At 38.1% G+C, this 21,970-nt stretch overlaps 2 protein-coding genes across 3 annotated transcripts; one reads left to right on the forward strand and one right to left on the reverse strand.

Annotated features, from left to right (window-relative positions):
- Positions 1–2,190: 2,190 nt before the first annotated feature.
- si:ch211-71m22.3 (uncharacterized protein LOC100148868 homolog) lies at positions 2,191–4,972 on the reverse strand. Its single transcript, XM_056264272.1, is given in 8 exon segments — positions 2,191–2,331; positions 2,483–2,521; positions 2,649–2,807; positions 4,228–4,389; positions 4,466–4,603; positions 4,606–4,670; positions 4,754–4,808; positions 4,908–4,972. Coding segments are annotated over 7 exon segments (666 nt in total). The 5' UTR covers positions 4,965–4,972; the 3' UTR covers positions 2,191–2,331; positions 2,483–2,491.
- A 2,045-nt stretch (positions 4,973–7,017) lies between these two features.
- fubp1 (far upstream element (FUSE) binding protein 1) lies at positions 7,018–21,606 on the forward strand. Of its 2 annotated transcripts, none has more exons than XM_056264193.1 (19): positions 7,018–7,183; positions 7,761–7,854; positions 9,304–9,339; positions 9,444–9,480; positions 9,615–9,661; positions 9,773–9,844; positions 9,941–9,998; positions 10,093–10,255; positions 12,720–12,818; positions 12,909–13,049; positions 13,163–13,265; positions 13,353–13,595; positions 13,702–13,862; positions 14,181–14,326; positions 14,437–14,513; positions 14,659–14,784; positions 18,768–18,842; positions 19,103–19,260; positions 19,543–21,606. In XM_056264193.1, exons 1-19 carry the CDS (start codon positions 7,091–7,093, stop codon positions 19,549–19,551), a joined length of 1,938 nt encoding a protein of 645 aa, XP_056120168.1. In that variant the 5' UTR covers positions 7,018–7,090; the 3' UTR covers positions 19,552–21,606. The 2 variants fall into 2 exon arrangements, with proteins under 2 accessions (XP_056120168.1, XP_056120177.1); XM_056264202.1 differs by having other exon boundaries at positions 18,783–18,842.
- Positions 21,607–21,970: the final 364 nt, after the last annotated feature.

The following is a 21,970-nucleotide window of genomic DNA, read 5'->3' on the forward strand; positions in this document are numbered from 1 at the left end:
CATATCCTGAAAATGAATAAAAGTTCAAACGGCTTGCCATAACCCCCAAAAAGCTAGAATAAATCTAAAATGCACGCCAAACCAAAACTCAGGTCTCAGGAGGATAAAGTTAAGATAGACCCACTGTCCTTGCATGAGGACATCATTTTATGCAAAAACTACTTCCTGTACAAAAACAAATTTTAGTTATTATACTTATTAGGCCCTACTTATACCAAATACCAAGAACAATTATAAAATGCACACCAGGCAAACTCTCGGGTCTCAGGAGGTTAATGACAGCATTGAACGTGCTGCAGATGTTGGAAGAGCTTTGCAAGGAGATGCAGATGTTTCTGGCTGTAATGGAGGCAAGTCCCCGCCCTCTTGGAATATAGCAGAGAGTGAAAGGCTGCAAATAGTGCAAGGAAGAGGGAACGGGTGAAAACTGTTTGCACTGTTTTAAATGTGGGCAGGGTCAAGCGACCCAGCGGTTGCTGGTGACCCCATCATCGGCTACAATGTCATTGAGGCCATCATTAACAGAAATGAGGGAAAGACTAAAGGTGAAAGAAAGCAGTTGGCACACAAAGAGAGTAAAGCCTTTGCAGTAACAGTGAAAACTGCTCATCGTGTGGTCGAGTTGATGCAGAATGGGGATTCAGATTCAGAGACTGGTGTAGTTCGTACCGGCAGAAAAAGTGTGCCCTTACCAGCTAACCAAGTCACCACACAAGAGCCCAAGGCCAACACATGTTCTTTTAACAGTGCCTTTTAATTGCTGTTTTTGATCCGGCTATTATTTAGTTACAAATTAAGCACTGGAGATCAGTCCAGAAAACGGTAAAGGGACAGAGTAGTTCTCAGAAATCTTCTGCTGCCATGTGACATTCTACCCCTTGATCAGCCACCAGCAGAGATTCGTCAGCCACAGAAAGAACCAAGCCACAACGACAGCATCGCCAGCAGCCGATTGACACCTACAACCTCAGAGGCCTGAGCATGGTGAATCCGAGGCAGACACAAGGAGAGTGACAGGTGGTAAGACAGCGAACCCAGAGACTGAGACATCAGCATGTTGTACTGAGTTATGATACATTGGGTCAACCATCCTTGGTACAAAGAAACTGTAAGGTAACAGAGATTTAGGTAACACAGACCAAGGTTTACTGGAGGCCTTGGATGGCTGAGGTGTTCAAAAGAAATGCGGTAACACTTTACAATAAGGTTCATTATTTAACTACATTAGTTAACATTAACTAAGAATGAACAATACTTCTTCAGCATTTGTTAATGTTAATTTCAACATTTACTAATACTTTATTAAAATCTTGTTAACATTAGTTAATGCACTGTGAACTAACATGAACAAACAATGAACAGCTGGATTTGTATTAACTAACGTTAACAAAGATTAACAAATACAGTAACAAATGTATTGCTCATGGTTAGTTCATGTTAGTTAATACATTAACTAATGTTTAATAAATGAACCTTATTGTAAAGTTTTACCAGTAATGCTTTACATGTTCATGAAAATATTAGGAGACATTAATTTTGTGGAGGGGAGTGTAGCTCTGAGTTTTTATTGACAGCTCAAAAGAGATATTGTCCCTGTTCAAATTTTGAACTGGCTAATGACTGAGATCTGAAAATAAGGAAACTATTTGCTAATAATATTGGTGTGATTGTATATTTAAGAGTGTTATTCTTGTTAAACTCAGCTTCACCAGTAGAGGGCACCCTACACTATGCAGCATTACACTATGCAGGATTGGTCACTGACGTCACTGAGTGGAAATAGCGTTCAGTATGTGAGTTCAGCAGTAGGCTACACACTATAGTGTTACCCGATCTAACCTGTCTTATTCATATTTCTTACAGAAATAAAGGTGTCGCACCAAGGACGAGCACCACCTCATTCTTAAAAAGTGTACAATACGTTTTTTTCACATCACCAGTAGAATTAATAAGAACTTCAGCTGTAGGTGTTTGTGGGTACTGTGGTGTTTGCTTCCCTTTCAGATAAAACATGCAACCTCAAGATGCAACCATGTCACCTTCCTATAAGTGAGAATCACAAGCTGAAACAATTGTCTTGAATTGAAAATAAACAGAACAGATTTATGTGCCCCAGAAAAGTAGAAGATTTAATGATAGCAACTTTAACAACATTTGCAAGGTGAAAGTATGTTTTCTTTTCTTTTTTTTTTTACAGAAAGAGATACAATACAAAAAAAATCAATATTGGCCATATACAGTATGATTTTTCTCTATTCAGCCTTTATTGGTATTGATAATTTAGCAAGCAGTCTGTAGACATTTGTCTTCCACCTCGTCTTCTTCGAAGTACTGTAACCAAAAAAGAAAAAGATGTGTTACATGCACACAAAGATAAAAAATTGCCCTAACTATTACATATCTTTTAGTTTTGTGCAAATAAAAATACCAGAATACTCCCTTCACATTATTATTAAAATACACCAGTGCACTTGCCACTCACAGTTCCACGTTATTGTCGGTTTTCATAATACAAGCAGTCCTAAAAATGAATTGAGTTATAATTAATAGAACATTTGTAATAGTAAATTAATAGTCCATAAATAGTAGATTAATTTTTTTAAATCCTATATTAGAACACTGGGGAATAATAATAAAAAAATGTTTACAATAAGTATGCAGGCTCCCAAAAGTGTAGCTTTCATTTTGACTTCCAAGCTTCTTGGAAACCTCAGTACAAAATCTGCACCTGCTGGTCCACAGCCTGAGAAAGGTTTGAAAATCTTGCCAAATGATGTGTTTATTGCTGCCCCATTCAAAGACACCAGCTGTGGTCACAGTATAAGACAAATTACAACACATTAAAGGCATAGTTCACCCAAAAATGAAAATTCTGTTAACATTTACTGTTTGGTAAACCATCTTTAACACATTAAAGGCCTGTTCACACCGGGACGAATTTCGCGCGCGTTATTCGCCGACGTTTAACGCCTCGTGACTAAACAAAGGGCGCCAATGTGAGTGTTCACACCAACGCGTAAAACGCCACGCGTAAAGGCGTCATTTTTTTAAAAACGCCTCGGGTTCGTTTTTTTGGTTTGACGCGCCGCGTCAAAAACTATCCGACCAATGAGATTGGCGCTTTTGCTCACGTGTCTGGAGCTTCTGAAGTTACAGTAAAACACAACTTGGGGGCGCTCAAACACAAAACGGTCTTGCCGAGCACCCATACGTAATGGCGAAGAAGATATACAGCGTCTACACTCTGCCGGGAAGAAATAAGACGAGGAAGATGTAAGGCTAGATGAGTAGAGCTGCTGGTCTTGTTGGTGTCTTTATAAAGAGACACCAACGACAATAAAGAACCATATAACAAACGCGACAAACTTGCTCTCTTCTTCTGAGTGACAAGCGAGTGTCAGAAGCGTAGTTGCGCAGCGCCACTTTGTGGACCGGGGTATTTCTGTTTTACATTAAGCGCCATCTAATGTCAGGGAATGAATTTGCGTGTTCACTCGGCTCATCGTCAGCGAAAATCGCTTGGGTGTGAACACAAAAAACGCGTTGAAAAACGCTGACGAATAACGCGAGCCGATATTCGTCCCGGTGTGTACAGGCCTTAACAGTGGTTAAATGTCTTCAGAAACCAGCACTGGTTTACAACGTAATCTTCATTCTGCTACTGTTTAGAAAAGTAAGACCAGCTCTGGCATTTAAAACCAAAGATATGTGTTTGTGGGTCAGGTTTTTTCCTTTCATTGTGGGGAAATATAGCACAACCTGAAATCCCCTACAGTGTGGGATGGACAATGAGCTTAAAATGGCTTTAAAAGCAAATCGAATTTGAGGTGGGATCAGGGTTGCCAGGTCTGCATAGCAAAAACAGTCCAAATGGGAGGTGAGGGATGGGTCTAAAAAAAAAAAAAAACCCGGGAACAGTGTAATAAAAGTAGCACAATTCCACGTGAAACACTGGCAACACTGTGGGGTACACAGGTAAGTTATGGGAACATGTTTGGTGTAATGGTTTAAGGGTTGATTAGGTGTTGGGGTCAAAAGTGTGATTACAGTAATTTATTACAGCTGTAATTACACACAGGTTTTTTTTATTAAACGAGTACAATTAAAAAACATGTATGTAAACAATACGTGCATTCTATCAAATGATTAATTTAAATCTCTAAGGTGGGACCAAATACTATTTTGTCATTTAAAAGGATACAAGTCAGTGGAAAGTTTGTGCATCACCTCAAAGTCTGCATCCATGCAGAAGGTACAAGGTACAAATGGTCCTGCAATCTTAAATGCTGGTTCACCTCGCTCATTCTCAATTGTGAATTTAGGTAGGCAAACTTGCCAGTTTTGTCGAACAAGTCCGATGGCAACGCCAGGTGGAGACTGAACCTCCAGCTAAAATAAACATACAGCATATCATATTACAGTACAACATAATCAAGGGGTAAACAAGACAGAGATAAGGTCATACCTCATTATTGCTGCAACAAACAAATGGTCGCACCAGTCTGATGATCTCTTGATTTGAGTCATTAAAAACATTCATTGTGAAGGGACGTGATCCACCATAGAAATTCCTGTTACAACAATCATTGACCTCAATTAATACTAAAAATGTTTTTTCCCAGTGTCATCCTTCACCTCATATCTGTTGTTAGACTTCATTCCAAAGAAAGCTTTCAAAATGAAAAGGTAGGAGATAAGTGTGTTGCTCATTTGATTTCACTGTATTTCATTCATGAAATGCTGACGAACAAACCTTCTTCAAGACTTTCTTCCAGAGTTTTTTCTTTGTAGACAAACAATTGATCAATCTAAAATAAACATGAAAATGTTTCAATCAAAATAACATACACATAACGATAAACATAATTATTTATTAAATTAAACAAGCATCTCCAGCCTTATCTGACCCAGGTTAAGGTCTCCAGATGAGAAGGACAGTGGTACGGGTCTGAGGAAGGCATCATTGCGGTGACCTCTGCAGAAATGTTTATGTATCAAACAGCTTTGTTAAACAAATTATTACACAGTGAAATCTATTGTGTATTATCAATAAAAAATGGATGTCATCCTTCATACACAACATTTTTATTTGATTCAGTGCACTTATATTTGTCTTTCATGGTCCCTTGTGAAAAATAAGTGCTTTATTATATTGAATGTGAACGTGTAGTGTACTTGCAACAAAATTGCAACATCATCATTACAAATGTGCAATTACAAATATACTTAAATACATGACATACAAGTTTAATAGAAGTTAGATTATATTTTAGTTGAAATGCCTGTCAGAACGTTTGGCAGTACACTTTAACCATATTTCAAAGACAATAGAAATAACATATAAAGATGTACTTAGGTCAAAAAAGGCACTCTTAAGTTATGCAACATTTAATATAACTTTAAAATTTTCATTTAATTGTAAATAACATGCAATTAAGTGTCTGAAAACATTACATTCATTTCACACTATATGGCCATGGTATTTCCATAGTGAGTAGCCTATTTTTTTTTTTTTTTTAAGTTTGCTAAAGTGTGTCTTATACCTTGCCTCGGCCATAGTCTGAATCCGTGCCTGTTGTAGTCAATCAAACAAAATCAGCATAGATAAACATACCACTTGAAAAACTCACCTGACAATTCCATATTTGATTTTAGACTGAAAGGAGACGGAGAGAGAATAAAAAAATAAAAAATAAAGGACATCAATATTGTTTATACATGTTAAATATCATTATTATAATTTAAAGATCATAATAAATCCAATGGTAGGCCTAAAAACTTCATGACACAAAAAAATTGCATTCATATATATATATATATATAAACATGATTTAAAATGAAATTATTTTAAAGGATCTCATATTGAGAGATATACCACATACCAGTGAGATACAAATATTTTGTTCGTCTGTGGCACTGCACAGAAAATGTTTCTCTCATGACAAACAATCTACCTAGCTTTTTTTTTTTTTTGTCAGCAAGGTGTTTGTGGTTGAACAGTGGGTTGACCCACTTTCAAGTTTAGTTATTTCTGGTTTTAACAGCTTGAAAATGTTCCGTTAATTCTGGTAATTTTATCTAAATAAATAAATATACCACATATAATTGCAGGCATTTGTCTTGTTTGCAACTTTTGGGTATCAGCTTTATCAAATGTCTCGTGATTGTTGCAGTTTGGACCTCATCCAGGCTATAAGGCAATTGATTTTTTTTTTTTTTGTAGTGTAGGTGCTCAGCTTTATACATGGATGTGTTTCTTTCTCAACAGCCTCAATTTGTCAGTTGACACTTCAACATGTGTTTCTGAAACCAAGAAACAGTGTACAATAGTAATATTTTTTTTCTTCCGTTTCAAACAGTTTTCATACAGTTAGTGTGGGAAAATTGACCATGGTTTTATTTTAGTAAAAGTGTAGCCATATTTGTAGGCTATATAACCATATAACCATCTACACTATAGATAGTGTAGCAGCATGTTAATTTGTGGTTAATTAATAGGAGTAACCATGTTTTATTTGTAGTAAAATGGTTAATTTTTGTAAGGGTTTGTTTAATCAGTGACTGCTTGCTTGTTCATTTTATATTTCCACATATCGTGGTTGTCGGAACATGCTTGCTGACCTGAGCCTCACTGTAAGTCTTTTTTTTTTCTGTTGTTGTTACATTATATGGTTTACATATTTAGAAGAATTTTCAAGTTTGTGCTTTGTACAGTGCTTTGAGCACTGACTGGAAGTGGTAAAGTAAAGATGTTATCACTAATGTCTTACTAGGCCTATCAATAGTCATGTTATGTCAATATGGTGGTGTGTCAGTTTTCTAGAAGACTATCTAATGTGTACATCATTTAATCACATTTCAAAGTTGTCATATATGATAACTGTAGTAATAAATATGTTATTTTGGTAGAAACAATATTATGAGCGACGGTACGTTTTGGAAGGAAGGAGGGACTTTTATTCCATTTCCGCTGTAGTAGCTTGCCGACCGGAAGTTGGATCAGGATCGAGGCGGCTGCAGTCGGTTCTCTTCATCACTCTCGCGCGTGACGGCCATCTTCCTTCAGCTCGAGAAGACTGTTCCTGCAGACATGGCCGACTATTCTAACGTGGCTCCGCCGTCCTCTAACTCCGGTGCAGGGATGAACGATGCTTTTAAAGACGCCCTTCAGAGGGCCAGACAAGTGAGTGCTTCGAAAGAGTCTGAAAATATGTTGTATCTTCAAACTTTCCGCATAAAAAACAAAATGAAGCCTAGCGAGCTCGTTAGCTAATGTGCTAATGTGAGGCCTTGATGCGTTGCAACAAAGAGGTTTCAGTTTAGCGTTTTTTTTTTAAAAAATTACTTCCTTATTTCAAGGTTTAGCGGAAGCAGAATGGCGTGTTACAAATAATACTTATATCCTATAGTATAGACTAAAAGGCAAACAAATAGTTTTAGCTCCACAATATTAGATATTTACGTGAGCTGTAACGTTGTTACACACAAACAGCCACTTATAACTTTAGGAGGAATTAGGCCATTGGATATAGGATGGCCTCAAATAGATTACATAGATGGTTTCGTTTCAGCCATTTTATAGGCTAAGTAAGCTAATTTATAGAAACAGCGAAACTTATTTTTTTTGGTGCTGCTAGGTCGAAGTAGTTTTGTTCAGGAGAACAGTAGACTCAGATAGGCCTCATACTGTTACATGTTTGTTGTGATTTTACAGAAAAAACGAAAACCGTTTAACTTTGGATTTCACAATATCTTTTTAGATAGCAGCAAAAATAGGAGGTGATGGTATACCCCCCTCTCCGTCCTCCAATGAGTTTGGTTATGGAGGACAGAAGAGACCCCTTGAAGATGGAGGTAAGTTCACAGGAGCCATGTTGCGGCTTTATTGTTGTGCATATTGGTCCGTGTAAACCACATTATTTCGTTTTTAACCCTCTTGTATTCTTAACTTGTGATCTTAAGACTTTTTTTTTAATTAATTGAATGTTATATTTAATATATTGAGCCTAGCCAAACCTTTAAGTCATGCCACATGTGTTCATATTTTCATTAAACACTACAAATGTTAAACTATTTATGCTGTAAACTCTGCATGAAACAAAATTTGTCATTCTCTTCAGAGAAAAATCTTGTAATTTTTATATTATTGTTGAGGACTGTTACTTTAGCTTAAAATAAATGGAACTAATATTTTAATCTTATTAGTACATTCAAGCACTAAGTCGAGCATGTGTCCAAGCAAGGCTTTCTGTAAAAATGCGTGGAAACGAAGTGTATTGTTGAAACAGTTATACAAAACTTGCCTATAAATAAACCAAATGCAAGATTCCCAACCAAGAGATGGCAAAAAAGAGCCTGATCTGTACAAACACAAAGGGTGCTGGATGGTCTCATCATGCTGCTTCAAATAACTTTTCCAGACGTATTTTCCTACCTTATTTGTGGTGTGAGCCGAGCGCTTACTCTTTTAAACAGTTTGGAAATTATAAATCTGTATAACTATAAAATAAATCTATAGCCTAAATAAAATCACAAAGCCACATTTTGTTTTGTTTTTCACTTTTACCTCAGTTCCACTGTTTTGCTTCTATGTTGGAAAGCTGAAAAAGATCACATTTGCCATGCTAGTTGTGAGAATGGCAATTGATGATACAGCAAGCGTACCATGTTCTTATGTTGGATAAAATAAATATAAAATGTCCACATTCACTACTGCTCAGTCTCTACCATTGTATTTGTGTCCTAAAACATATGTACATACAGGGCTGTGCAATCCCTAGTCGATGAGAACAGTGTTACTTCATATTACAAACACATTGACTATATATTTACCTTTAATAGGTTCTGCATTTGTATATATAAATATACTTTTTTTCAAAGCCTGATTTGTAACCCCCCAAAATTTGGATTTTTAAATTAATACATGTAAAAAAAAGTACATGTTTATTAAAGTAACAAATTAAGATAGTATAACCACATCAATTGCAAAAGATATTAAACTTAATGTCACTCAACTCCACCCTGCAAAAACAAATAACCTCACCACAATTAAAGGAGCAGGAGCTACACTGTTTTTTTTTTTAACCACAGCCTTTTCGAATCATGTCGAAATTTTTTTTGTGTCGAGTCACCAAGTTTCAATTCCAATTAAGCAGATTTTTTTTTTTTACATTAAAAATCAAAAAAAATCTGTCGGCCTAAAATGACTATCAGAGGGTTAAATGGTTTTCTTATGGATTGTTTGCTGTAATAGGCTGATATGTAGTAATTATATGGTTAACTTGGTCTTTTTGTCCTCTTTAGATCAACCAGAAACCAAGAAGGTTCCACCAAGCGATCGTAAGCAATGATTGTTCCACATTGAACTGATTACCTATTAAATGTGTTTTGCAAAGATGTGGCTATTTGGTCATCTTATAAGTTCATGCTTTTATTTGCACCAGCTTTTTCATCTGTAATGGGAGGCATGGGTGGCCCAAGGTACATTTATTTATTTTAAACAAAGTATTTAATGCAGATATATTTCAAATATTAATGCATTTGTTTTTTAAAAACAATAAGTACATTTCTGCTTTGCATATTTCTTTTAATGATGCTATCATGTCAATATGTAGGTCTATATCAGAAGAGTACAAGGTTCCAGATGGCATGGTCGGCTTCAGTAAGTTGTCCGATTCGTTTTTTCCGAATTCATATCCACGACTAGAGGCTTTGGAGGACTTTCATTTAAATCCCATCAATAATGCAGTGTTAATTAATCACTCATCTGCAGTCATTGGAAGAGGAGGAGAACAGATTTCAAGAATCCAGCAGGACTCAGGCTGCAAAATACAGATTGCTCCTGGTGAGTCAAAATGCTGTGCCCTGACATTGTGTGTCTGAGCCTGAGGCTCTTTGAAGCATAAATGAAAAGACTCTTATTCTGCACTCTACCCAACAGACAGTGGTGGCATGCCTGAGAGGTCAGTGACATTAACAGGCTCACCTGATGCAATCCAGTGAGTATCTCCACACGTTTAAAAACATTTCATGGTTAAAATGAGTATGGTGTTTTAGAAGTGGGTGAAAACAAATGTATGTTTTCCATAATAGGGGTGCAAAGAGGTTACTCTCAGAGATTGTAGAGAAAGGCAGACCTTCTCCAGCATTTCACCACAATGATGGACCAGGGATGTCTGTTCAGGAGATTATGGTCCCAGCCTCCAAAGCTGGTCTGGTCATTGGAAAGGGAGGAGAAACAATCAAACAGTTACAGGTAAGGTGCACAGATGTGGTTTATTTAGCAGACTGGTTTATTTAGCGTTCAATTAACCTGTTAAGCTTCACCAGTGCGTGGGCGCTCTGAAGCGTTTTTTTTTTTTAAATAGTTCAAAGTTACTATCATATTTAATGTTATTAACTTGACAAACTATACATAATTAAAAAGATATAAGACTCAAGTTTCAGTTTTTGACCACTATAGGCTTTATGCCGAGCGTCACGTGACCAAGCCGGAAAACAGATCACATCGCTTCCGATTCAGGTCTTTTGTATGTGCTTCATGAATTTTTTTGCGGTTTTACTCAAGATAACTTAAAAAGAGCAAGCAAAAATGAGCATAACCAATGTCCCTCGCATGTGCAGATTGATATTTAAAAGTTTTTTAATTTTTCTTCTTCAAACTAACGTTTAGATATTTAAATAGCATAAAACACCTATAACAAAGTGAACTTAGTAGGTTAGCTGATTACCTTAAAAATCCATAGATATTGTAGTTAGTTCTTACGGCCGTGAACACTTTCTCTGACAAGCGGATGCAATGAGACCTGTTTTCCAGTTTGGTCACGTGACGCTCGGCATAAAGCCTATTGTATTCTGAGAAACTTATAGTGACAGTTATGTCTTAATTTGTGTCAGGAGTTATGAAATTAAAAAACGAGTCGTTACCTTTAATATGAATTATGAGCGTCAGCTGCTCTTATTCAGAAAAAAACTCCCGTGCGATCGTCATGACAGCGCTTGACAAAACAACGTCCCTCAGGGCTTTTAGCTCAAACATGTGCAGATTTGGAGAAATATTGATAGATTCTCATAGGTTTACATCAGATTTCTATAGACAGGAATAATATTTATTGAATTTATACCCAAATGCGTCGATGTAATCATTATGAGCGCTGTATACTGTGATGTACTGTGTTTTCAATTCATACTGACAGTCTGAGGGCGCTGTGTGTTCAGTAAAGTCCATATATGGATCACATGAAGAGCCATAATCATGTGACATTCAGGAAGTCCTGACACAACAAAGCTATCAGAGATCGCTGTAAAGTGCAGATAAAGATGTTTTGAAGACAATAAACATGATTGCAATGATATTTGATTTACCTGTGTTCTTCGAGTCATGTCAGGTATTTTCATAATAATAGATTATATGTATAATGTAATGCTAATCGAGATAGACTTTCACAATTTGCAGAATACAATAAAATAATATATTTTCTATCAGATTTTTTTTATCTGAAGCCAAATCAGATCACAGAAAGTTATTTAAAACACTCGACTTGAACTATAAAGTAAGTTTAGAGTAAAAACATGATTTTAATCTCATAAATTGTCGTGTATTGATGGTGTGCTAAGCTAACATGCTAGCTAGCTCTGTGCACCTGCTAGGCTGCTAACGTTACCTAACTTCGCTGTCATTTTTATGATTTTTTCTAAATAAGAATGCTTACTGAAATGTTTCTTTTTTCAAAAAGGGCATTTGATACAGTTTCACTGTGAAGTGAGAACTTTTATAAAAGAAATGAGGGATTGAAACAGTGTGAATTGCTAGTCGTTAGTGATTATAATGAAGACAAAAGAAAAGCATATTTAGAGCAATAACCAAGCCGGAGAGGTGTGAATATGTGCAGGGGAGACTGAGACTGAACGGGGCTCGTTTTTGCATCACAAAACAATAGAGGCAATAGTCTGAATAGATGCTTATAAGATGACAATAAACACCAGTTTGCATTTTAGAGTAATCAAAATAAAGTCATATGACATGATCTTGAAAAACATTGAACTAAATACAGAGTTTTAGACTTATCATCTTCAGATTTTAAATATAACATAGTTAGACATGTGGCTTTAGCTGCAGTGCATTTCTAGATTGCTACAATGCCAACTTCAATTTTATTTTCATGAAGATGTTTCATAAAAATAAATGTATAATAACTTTACAAAACTTTGAAGCTATTTATAACTTTTTTTTCATTATGACAATAATTAATTCTACATTTACAATAAACTTCCAGGTGTCAGCTTTCAAATGAGATCTTACTTGTGCTTTTAGTACAAAGGGTTCATGAACTGTTTCAGTTTGGGTATGCTATATCTGGGGATTTTTCAAAAATGGGGTTGCAGCTTAACAGGTTAAAGCTGGTTTGGAATTCCTGCTTGTTCTCTGACTTCGGACCATAAAGGCTTTAATCTCTTTACGTGTTTTCCAGACATGTAATTACTAATTTAACTGAATCCTGCTGAGAGGGAGAGATATTCTTTCACCCATGCTCTCACTATTCTTTAATCCCTCCCTAGCTTGTACTATTCTGAACAATGTCAGAAACAAGTTTATTATTAAGTGCCTATTGCCTCGTAAGATGAATCGCTTGTATTCCTTGTTTGTGAGTCTCTTTGGATAAAAGCATCTGCTAAATGAATAAATGTAAAATTGTAATTGTTCAACATTTGTTTAACAGGAACGTGCTGGAGTCAAAATGGTCATGATTCAAGATGGACCCCAAAACACAGGTGCTGATAAACCGCTCAGGATCTCCGGCGATCCTTTTAAAGTTCAGGTGAGTACATTAAGGCATTTGCATTGCTACATCGTAATTATACCAAATTATGGATAATATATCTATTTTCAAATGTCTTGGTCTGTACAGCAAGCTAAAGACATGGTGATGGATCTGATCAGAGATCAGGGTTTCCGGGAACAGAGAGGAGAATATGGTTCTAGAGCTGGAGGAGGTGGTGGTAATGGCGGTGGCGGTGGTGGTGGAGGAGGAGGAGAAGGTGGTCTGGATGTAAGTACTGTTTGATGAGATGAACCTAATATTTTGACTCTTTGTGATTTTACACATTTAAATAAGTTTTTGAAAGGCAATTGACTATTGAAACTGTTTTGCTGTTGCTTTAGGTTCCTGTGCCAAGGTTTGCAGTGGGAATTGTGATTGGCAGGAATGGTGAAATGATCAAGAAGATTCAGAATGATACTGGTGTGAGGATTCAGTTCAAACCAGGTGAATAAGTTTATATGCACTTCAATGTAAAAGCGAAAACTAAATCGGATTCAGATCTTTGACACAAATGCTTGTCCTTTGGTTTAGATGATGGCACTACACCAGAGAGGATCGCTCAGATAATGGGGCCTCCAGACAGGGCTCAGCACGCAGCAGATATAATAACTGACCTTCTGAGAAGTGTGCAGGCAGGGGGCCCCCCTGGTCACGGTGGGGGCAGAGGGAGAGGCCGTGGGCAGGGAAACTGGAACATGGGCGGCCCTCCTGGAGGCCTGCAAGAATTCACTTTCACTGTGCCTTCCATGAAGACCGGCCTCATTATTGGCAAAGGTTAGCTGTTGCTGATAATTACTTTACCTTTGAAAGGATATGCAATTTTATGTTGTTAATTGGGTAAATGTATTAACTTTTTGAAATATTTTCTCTCTCTCTCTAGGGGGTGAAACAATTAAGAGCATCAGCCAGCAGTCCGGAGCCAGGATAGAATTACAAAGAAACCCTCCACCTAATTCAGACCCTAATATAAAGATCTTCACAGTCCGTGGATCACCCCAACAGATTGATTACGCCAGGCAACTGGTTGAGGAAAAAATTGGAGTTGAGTGCCTTGGTTTCCTAACAAAATTTAGCAAATTTTTTGGGTGAACATGAAATGCTGCGCAGACACAGTTTATTTCTTGCTTATTGACAAGCGCTTGTGTGAGGGGGTTATGAGATAGCCGCAACTTTAGTTTAAAAGAATACAAAGATGTTTTTCTTTTGGAGAACAGACTTTTTTTAGGGTGAGGGAAGGTTAATGTTTTTGATTAAAGATTATGAGGGCATATTAGGTACTACAGCATTATGTAAAAAAAATGAGAATTGTCCATTTTTATTTCATACCGACTCTAAAATGTTTATTTTGGTTTATTATAGGGTCCAGTTAGCCCTATGGGTGGCCCTCATGGTGGTCCTGGGCCCCACGGAGGTCCTTCTCATGGCCCTCCTGGTCCACAAGGACCTCCTGCTCCCATGGGCCCATACAACCCTGGGCCCTATGGCCAGGGCCCTCCTGGACCACAGTAAGAACTTTCTGCTTCATGATGTTAAGCATGTGTTGGTGTTTTCACTTTTTCTTAAGGAGTCAATTCAATTTGAGGTGAACTTAGTGCGTCTTATTTTTTATCCTCAGTGGTCCTCCAGCACCATACCAGCCTCAAGGCTGGGGCAACGGATACCCCCACTGGCAGCAAGGGCAGCCAGATCCCAGTAAGTGCTCATATCTGTGCAAATTAGGGTTGGTTCAGAGTGGTATCACTTAAGTTCTTTTCCTCATTGCTAGTCAAAGTCATTGCCACTTCAGTTGCCTGTTGGGGGAAAAATGAAATTGGCTAAGCGGTTGTTTGTTCTCCAGATAAAGCAGCAGCTGATGCTAATGCTGCTGCATGGGCAGCCTATTATTCTCAGTACCAGCAGCAGCCCCAGGGCCCCATGACACCCACCTCAGCAGCCCCAGGCACAACCCAGTCCAATGGACAAGGTACTTTTTTACCTGCACTCCACAAAAACGCCACCCTCCCTTCACTGTAGACCTACAGTCTGTTGTACAGTAGCACTTAGTAGGCTTCCAGTGTCGCCATATGTGCACAGTATAATGTTCTTTTTTTTTTTAATGGTCTTTATCCGTTGAGCTGGGGTGGCCTTTTTCGACTAGCACTCATGGACAGGGCAGTTTCTGAGGCACTCAACCTGTTTGTGCAAAGTGCGCCACCTAGCCAGGTGGAGGACTTTCTGCAGCCTTTGAAAAGAATGGTTATCAATTTCTCAAATTGACCCTTCGCTAAGCCCCGCCCTCCTTAGTTACTGTTGCTACGCCTGTCAAGCTTTCACGGCTGCCACGTCTATTACAGTGTGAATGCACCGGTGTCAGACATTCCCATGGAGATATTTAGTCATTTTTGGCGAACAAGTGAAATATCTGAGAGAGCAAGACAAAAGGGACAGCAGTATGCATTCGAGGGATATATCCACGACATATGCAACCGATTAGAGAATAATTTCATCAAAATTGAAGCTAAGGCCTATAACGTTAGGTCCCAGCGCAAGCAGCAGCCGCCTCCTTAGCAGACCATTCACATGGGAAACACACAAATTGAACAGCTATGTTCAACCACAGCAGAGTAAGTGAAATGTGAAAATAATCTAATAATTACAAATCAAACAGTTTATCCATCAATCTAACACCGGGAGAGCCGCGATCGGATTGGGGTAACGTTAGTAGGCCGTCCGCCGTCGATTAACAAAATGCTGAAACATATTTTAAAGTACCAGTGTTTCCTCTAGGATTTTTTCCAGCCGTGGTGGCAGGCCCATTTCGCCAGGGGGAGGGGGCGTGGCCCATTTTGTGATATTCCCATTGGCCACGCCCCCTTATCCCAGGTGTTTAAACCTCCCCTAAGCATTATAACATGAAAGGCGCCAATAAGAGCGGCAAAGCGATTATGCGCATCGCGTGCGCAGAATGATGCACTTGAAGCAACGCAAAGTCACAGCGCGCAGCGCTTCGCATTGAAAAGTTCAAAGCACAAAGCGAAGAGATTATATCTATCTATCTATGTTTAATGTATTATATCTATGCAACAGTTTATTGAGCCTTTTCTTTTAACAGTTTTAAATTTCAGTTAACTTACAGTGCGCATGAAGAACAATTCATTGTGCTCTCTACTCTAGTGCTGTAGTAACAGACACCCGGGAGAAAGGAATATGATTTAGAAAGCGCTATAAACTCCAGCAAGATAAAGTAATTTTATGCAAACCATAGACCTTTATCTACTAATAAAGTAAAATAATGGGAACATTGATCTTGAAGAGAGTGTCGTCGTGTTACTGTCGTAACCGAACGTGACGCGCTGTTTGAATGCTGAATGGAGAATGACTGAGGAGAGATGAGTTTCCATTAACTTTAACTTAACGACTTAAATATACATTTTTACCTCACATTATGCTATTGAATGACTTTAGAAGTCTTGGAATATAGTGCGAAAACGTTATGGTGCTTTACAATGTTTTGTATGCCTTTAGTGGGGCTTAACAATAACACACACAATATCGGACCGAGAAGCTGCAGCCGTGGCGGGATGATTTTAGGTGTGGCGGCCCGCCACGGCAGAATGAATGTAGCGGAAACACTGATGTCCGTGAGCCTCCGTCTTGCCTTTAATTGTCTTATTTTACGTTCAAATATATGCATTATGAACAAAGAACCGCCATTATTTCCAAGCAATAGGCGTTTTTTTTTGTTAATCCTGTCGACATTTAGTTGTGAATGGGTCTCCACACTGCTTGATCCACGCCCGGGATTTCTCCCCTTTGGCTTTTAGGTTTCGGGAAGAAAAAAAATGCCACCCCACCGTCCAAACTTTTAGAATACCGGGTATCAGATTTGCACAATCCATACGCACAACGCGTCGGCATGTTTCCCTCGCTCGAAAGCTTGACAGACCTCCCGCGCCTAGTTACGGTTGCTAAGCCACGATTGGCCAGTGGCGGTTTTCGGGCGTGGCTTAGCGAAGGGTCAATTGTACCATTTTTAACAGGTGACCCACAAGCTCCAGTTCAAAGTGGACAGTCAGATTACACCACGGCCTGGGAGGAATATTACAAGAAATTGGGTATAAATATTTTGTAGCTTCAGGTTATTTTCTTTGAGAGCAGGATAAATAGCAGCAGGGCTTGAATAGCCAATCTGTCCTGTTTAACTTTTGGAGTCTTGTGAGGGAAATTAGTGGCGTGAGAATTTTGTTTTTGGTGCTTGTCCACAGAAATATTGGTCTCAAACCCTGCTGTTCAGAATGAGGAGCTGTAGTGTCTCAACAGGTAGAATAGGATTAACACATTGACAACCATGAATGAGATTGTATTTCTCATTTTCGTATGCCTACAATGGATAAATAACTAAGTTTCCAAATTTGTGCCTAATATTACTGTATTTCAATGCCGGTTGCACTTATAAATAGAGCTGGGCAATAACGATAATTATCGCGATACAATTTCTCAAATACAACTAACAAAAGTTTGATAAATGTTTGATATAATGTTTATGTGCCAAAAGTGAAATGAAACAACTTCATTTAAACCACGCCTCATTTATTTGCTCTGTTTAAACGGCAGTGCAGAGCGTTCTTACTAGAGCAGATGATCCGTTTACTCTCGGATCGTTCTCGAGCACTAAACAGTGCTGTGAGAAGCTCTTGAATTCATTGAAGAACATGAATGTCTCTGTGATTTTAAACTAGTTTAAACCAGATGAAACGGCACTGACATTCTCGACAGCACTGAGAAACACGGTAAAAATTGTGCCATGAACGATCCAGTTAGGCTTTTCAATCTACACATCACCATCATTTACCATGGATTAACTCTTAACTGGCCGGCCCACGTTGTACAGCGGCCCACTGGGAAAACTTCCGGTGCTCCGGGTATCCTCATGGTATTGTGGCAGAAATGTGGTATATTCATATACATTTTTATATTATTAGTGTAGACATGTATTAAAGGAGTAATGGAATATGCTTGATTGTCATCAAGTTATAGCATTTGTGCATTTGTATTTATAGTAAACAGTTTATTTTTCATAACATGTAACTATGGTATTTACCGTGGTGGTTAGGTGTATATGTGGTTTTACCTATGGTCATCATGATCTAAATGAATAGTATGGATGACCAATGGTTAATTTTAATAAAAGTAGAGTCCTAACTCAAAGTCAGAATATTTAAATTTTACCATTGAGGTTTTCAATTTTTACAAATGTTACTGTTTTTGTTAGTAAACAAATTTACATCTGCATCCCAACTCGAGCTACTGACAAATGTGCATTTCTAGAAGACAAAACGTACTATTATTAATATTGTAGCTTGCACTGCAAACTCTGGCGAAGATGCGCATTATCAAAGTCGGGCAACACAAACTATCACCCGTTAGAACATGCAGAAAATAAGAACGTGGTATTTCTTGAGGACTAACTTGTAAGTCAACTTGTGCATATTTTGTAAAATGTAAGAAATATTTTATTAAATGCTTTGAATATTCTACCTCCGATTTGTTAAATGTTCACCTGATTTTGTCATGTTCTGAGAGTAAAGAGTAGTTTAAAACCACATTTAACTGTCTGGTTTTGACAACTTTTCACTCAGGAGCAAAAATCTGCCTTTTAAACTTGAAAGAAATAAAGATTTGACATTTATCGTGATAATTATTGATAGTCATTATTTATTTATTTTGGCCATATCGCCCAGCCCTTCTTATAAATATTAAATGTGAAATTACTGAAATTTGAAAACCTTAATCTTCAATGAATGTTTTAGTTGAACTGTTATTCTAATGTTAGTAAAATATTTGTTTCTTGCCTGATAAATTTGCTGGTAGACTTGGAGTCTAGTTGCATGTTTTGACCGGAATTGTCAGTAGATAATTCAGTAATATGTGATTGTTCTGTGTAGACTCGTGATTAACGTCTTTTAGATCTTGTGTCTTCAGGTCAAGGACAGCCTCAGCAGGACTACACGAAGGCATGGGAAGAGTACTATAAGAAACAAGGTGAGACATGAATATGAACGTTTTCTAAAGGTTTTGGGCAGCTGCAACTCTTTCACAGTCCTCTGCAGTAGAGCTGCTGTGGACTCGGCTGCCCTAGAGTAAAGCTGTGGGTTTCTGTCCCGGCTATCGGAGGTCGTGTGGCCGGGGTCGTTCCCCCACTTACAAACATTGTCATGGACTTCTTTAGCTTTAACCATGTGCTAAGCGGTGATTGTTGTTGTTGTTCTCTCTGTAATGCTTTGTGTTTGGTTTAATCTCAGGTCAAGCTGCTCCTCAAGCGGCGGCAGCAGCGGCGACGTCTCAGCCGGGAGGTCAGCCAGATTACAGTGCAGCGTGGGCAGAGTACTACCGCCAACAGGCAGCGTACTACGGCCAAGGCGCCCCTCAGGCGATGGGAGCTGCACCCCAGGCTCAGCAGGTACACTCCCACTAAAACACTTTGCCTTTTGCTCTCTTCAGATGTGCATGTCTACTGTTTTTGTTCCCCCCCTTTTTTTTTCTTTTCCTAACATTTACTTCCACAGGGTCAGCAGGTTTCCAGATGAGTCATCGATACAACACTTAACCAAACACTTTCCTCCTCAAACAGGCTTCTTTTATCTCTTTTCTTTCATTTATTTATTTTTATTTTGGGAGGGTGTTGCATAAATGTTTCTGCTCTTAACATGTTGTGTATTTCTTATGTATTTCTTCTGCACAGGGCCAGTAATGTGAAGTGGACATAAAGTAAATGCTACATTGTCAGAAAAAAACCTTTGTTAAATGTTTGGATGCAGACGCCATGATGAAGATCTTAATTTCATTGGTTTGAGTGTTTATGCTAGATCGCAGACCGGCTCCAAAGTCAAGTATATATATTTTTTTTTTTCCTTTTTGTTTTGCCACTCTTGTAAATGAACGGTTTGTTTTTAGTCGGGTAATATTGGTCATTCCAGCTCCTGTATCTCCTGTATTTCATGTAGTTTTGAGACTAATCTATAGTCATTTCCATGTAAATCATCTCAGTTTTAATATGATATGCCTGTTGTGTTTTGCAATAAAACAATGAAACCTCCTGTGTTGGTAAGTGGGGTGCAAAATTGGGCAATGTTTTGTGAAAATTTCATTTCCTGTTTTGGGATTTGGGGGGGGGGGGGGGGGGGGGTCTTGTATGCAAATTTACAGAAAGAAAATGTTGCTTTTTTTTTTTTTTTTCTCTTCTCCAACTGTCTACATTACCCCTGATTTTAAGTTTGATTCCTGGTCTATTTTAAAGTTGCAACTAAAGAGTATCAATGATCATTTGATTGCTTTGACAAATGGAAGGATATGGCTGTTTTATTATTTTTTTTGTACTGGTCATTGCTGTGGATGTAGGTGTAGGCAGGTTATCTAAGGCAAAGTGGCTTTGGTGTTGGCAAGGTATGTGATTAATTCAATAACTCTTCAGTGCTGTAGTGTTGCTCATTCTTGTACTGCATTTCACCTGGTTTGTTGAGGTAGTGTGCACTGTTAATGAGAGACATTTCCTCCCTCACAGGCAAGATTAGGAAGGCGGTAAGCAAGTATGCGTCTTTACATAAAATGTTCCTTATATATTGTGACTGCAATCATGTTGCAAGTATTTTAGTTTGTTCAAGTTTGCTGCTTTTTTACAGGGCAGGTCAAGTGTTCTGATCAACAGTCATGCCTTGCTAAATTACTTGTCCCCATCATATATTTTAAATGTCTAAAATCCACCAATTGTGTATATATTTATATCAATATTGCTGGCATTTCTAAACCGTTTTGATACGATTAAAAAAAGCTCAAATGCGAACGTGGACTACTTTTTTGTCTACCCATTGTTTGTTAGCATTTTTCCAATATAGGCCTGTAGGTTTTTGGAGACTCTGGCCTTCCACACCAGTGAAATGAGCTCTCCACTGTAAGTACAAAATGTACATGACTTTGCGGCCCAATTTGTTATGCTGTCAATGCATTGTCTTTGACTTACTGAAGCGCAATGTATTTAAATATCTTTAAATGTTGCCCTTTTTGGGTAAGTATGTCAGGGCTGTAATTTTGATTTTACATTCATTCAAGATAACGACTACCCTTTTCCACATTGGACTGTTATTTTTGCCATAACAGCATTGTGTGATATTTACAAATTGAGTCATTGCCATGTTGACACTGCTTTAGTCATTTAAGACTTGTCTCTGACTTCTCGTATGAAACTGTGAACTGTATCACTGTGTTTAAGTCAGGACGTCTGTAGAAACAGCATCGTTTTCCCATCTGAATTAACACTGACTAGACATTTTTTTGTGATTTCTACTGCCAAGTGTTTTGTACTGCATAGACCCATAAAGACCCTCAGCAAATGACCTCTTTCAGATGTTAATTAGTATTAATGTCCAATTTCTAAATCTGTGCCTGACCGGTTTGTGTGATTTGAGGTCATTGAGGCTGTCAAATTGATTCAAGTTCTTTTGATCTGACTGTTCAGTAGTGAGCAGTGCAATGTCTAATTTTGCAGTGTCATCCCTGACCTTGCACCTTAGGTTCTGCAGCAATAACACAGGTAAGAGTATCCTAAAAAATCCAAACAATTGAACCTGTGATCTAGTGTAATGCTTTTCACATTTGATACAGAGGTCAATATGTGCCGCTTTTTCAATTTAAGGATGTCTCTTGTCGTAAATGGACTGGCGTACGCCTCAAATGTTGGAATTTAGATCTGCTGGAAGTATGTTTTTGTCCATATGAATTGCATGGCATTGACCTGTAGCTCACAAAACAATGTTTTTCCTATCTTTAACTAGGATTGTTATGCTTTTCTAAATGAACCCAATGTGATATTTTTTTTTAATTTGATTGCCGATTTGTTAGCTTCCTGGTAAGTCTGTTTAGCGTGGTCCTGTTCTACTGTTATAAACTGCATGCAGATGCGAAATGATCCAGAGCTAGTCCTCTGAATGCACTCTCTGATAACTGACGTATACTGTATGTATGCTCATGTTTCATTGGTTTGCAAGCTTTCTTGATGCCCCTCTGTAGTGCTAATGTTTGTCCCACATTGCTGCCTTCATTCTCACTCACAGTGTTGAAGATGCTGCAGGCGTAGTTCGTAGAATCAGGTCCTAGTTTGTCCGTAAGGAGGAATC

The sequence above is a fragment of the Rhinichthys klamathensis genome, unplaced genomic scaffold, assembly GCF_029890125.1.
Source record: "Rhinichthys klamathensis goyatoka isolate OS25496 unplaced genomic scaffold, OSU_Roscu_1.1 h1tg000011l_1, whole genome shotgun sequence".
Taxonomy (NCBI): Eukaryota; Metazoa; Chordata; class Actinopteri; order Cypriniformes; family Leuciscidae; genus Rhinichthys; species Rhinichthys klamathensis.

Bases quoted from the DNA above. Each gene is read 5' to 3' on its own strand.
- fubp1 (XM_056264193.1), top strand. From the start codon at position 7,091: ATGGCCGACTATTCTAACGTGGCTCCGCCGTCCTCTAACTCCGGTGCA. The intron at 9,340-9,443 runs GTAAGCAATGAT...TATTTGCACCAG, and splicing joins GAAGGTTCCACCAAGCGATC to CTTTTTCATCTGTAATGGGA. The intron at 10,256-12,719 runs GTAAGGTGCACA...TTTGTTTAACAG, and splicing joins AAACAATCAAACAGTTACAG to GAACGTGCTGGAGTCAAAAT.